This window comes from Galeopterus variegatus, unplaced genomic scaffold, assembly GCF_000696425.1.
Source record: "Galeopterus variegatus unplaced genomic scaffold, G_variegatus-3.0.2 Scaffold1268, whole genome shotgun sequence".
Classification (NCBI taxonomy): domain Eukaryota; kingdom Metazoa; phylum Chordata; class Mammalia; order Dermoptera; family Cynocephalidae; genus Galeopterus; species Galeopterus variegatus.
This window is the reverse complement of record NW_007727379.1, coordinates 200,150-201,106: the sequence shown is the minus strand read 5'-3', so window position 1 is coordinate 201,106 and position 957 is coordinate 200,150. Positions and strand designations below refer to the sequence as shown.

Here is a 957-nt window from a genome sequence, read left to right as displayed (position 1 = left end):
TGCCACTATCCTCCTCCAATTCTATAACTGAGCTGTGTTCAGCATGGGTGATGCAGTGATGAATGAAACAAAGTCCCTGTTCTTCTCCATGATACTCCATCCCTGTTAGAGGCTAAGAGGACAGAGGACTAATACTAATATAGAGCAGACCATATGCTGGGTACTGTGCACCTTTATCTTACTGGATCCCCATTGCAGGACTCCAATGTACCATTACTGCCCCCATTATATAGATGAATAAACTGAGGCCCAGAGATGTAAATAACTTGTGAAAGGTACTACAGCTAGTAAGTGGAGGTGTCAGGATCAAAATGTTCTATCTGGCTCTAAAGAAATGTTCTTTCCACTCCTGCCACAGCCTGCTGACTGACATCCTCATGCATGGTGGTCTCAAAGAAATAAACTTAACCCAAATATTGGCTACTCACCTTTGATTGCAGCCCAGTGAAGTGGAGTCCGGTCATTCCAGTCCACGTCCTTGTAGTTTGGGTCACAGAGACCTTTTTTCAAAATCTTTTTCACTAAATTGTAGTCCCCTACAGCCACAGCTTGGTGAAGCTTTGTCATGTCTGACATTTTGGTCAATTCCATGACAGAAGACAACTGTGGGAGATATGCCGCTTAGAAAACTCTATACAACCCTTTATTCCTAGTGAGTGATTCCATAGACTTCTTTCCCACCTCATGAGTTTGCATCTAGAGTTGCCTCTTGTGCGTGCTTTGCTGAATATGTGCTGGATACAGAGCAGGTGCTCCATGGGAATGAATTATTATTGCTACACAAGATGCGGAGATGAACAAGATGCAAACATACAAATAAAAGCTAAAAATGGTTATTAATGTTATACCATTAACCAGCAGTTTTCTAACTATAGTCTGTAGAATCTTAGGGATGACTGGGAACTTTCAGTGGCTTCATGGAGTCAAAACTATTTCCATTATAATATTAAATTATTA

At 41.2% G+C, this 957-nt stretch overlaps 1 protein-coding gene across 1 annotated transcript in view; it reads right to left on the bottom strand.

Moving 5' to 3' along the window:
* Positions 1-591, bottom strand: part of ANKRD66 (ankyrin repeat domain 66) — a 7,802-nt gene extending 7,211 nt beyond the window's left edge. The window contains exon 1 of the mRNA XM_008575969.1: positions 429-591. Within this exon, the coding sequence (XP_008574191.1) occupies positions 429-591 (163 nt within the window). The remainder of the gene's footprint in view (positions 1-428) is intronic.
* Between the last annotated feature and the right edge of the window lie 366 nt (positions 592-957).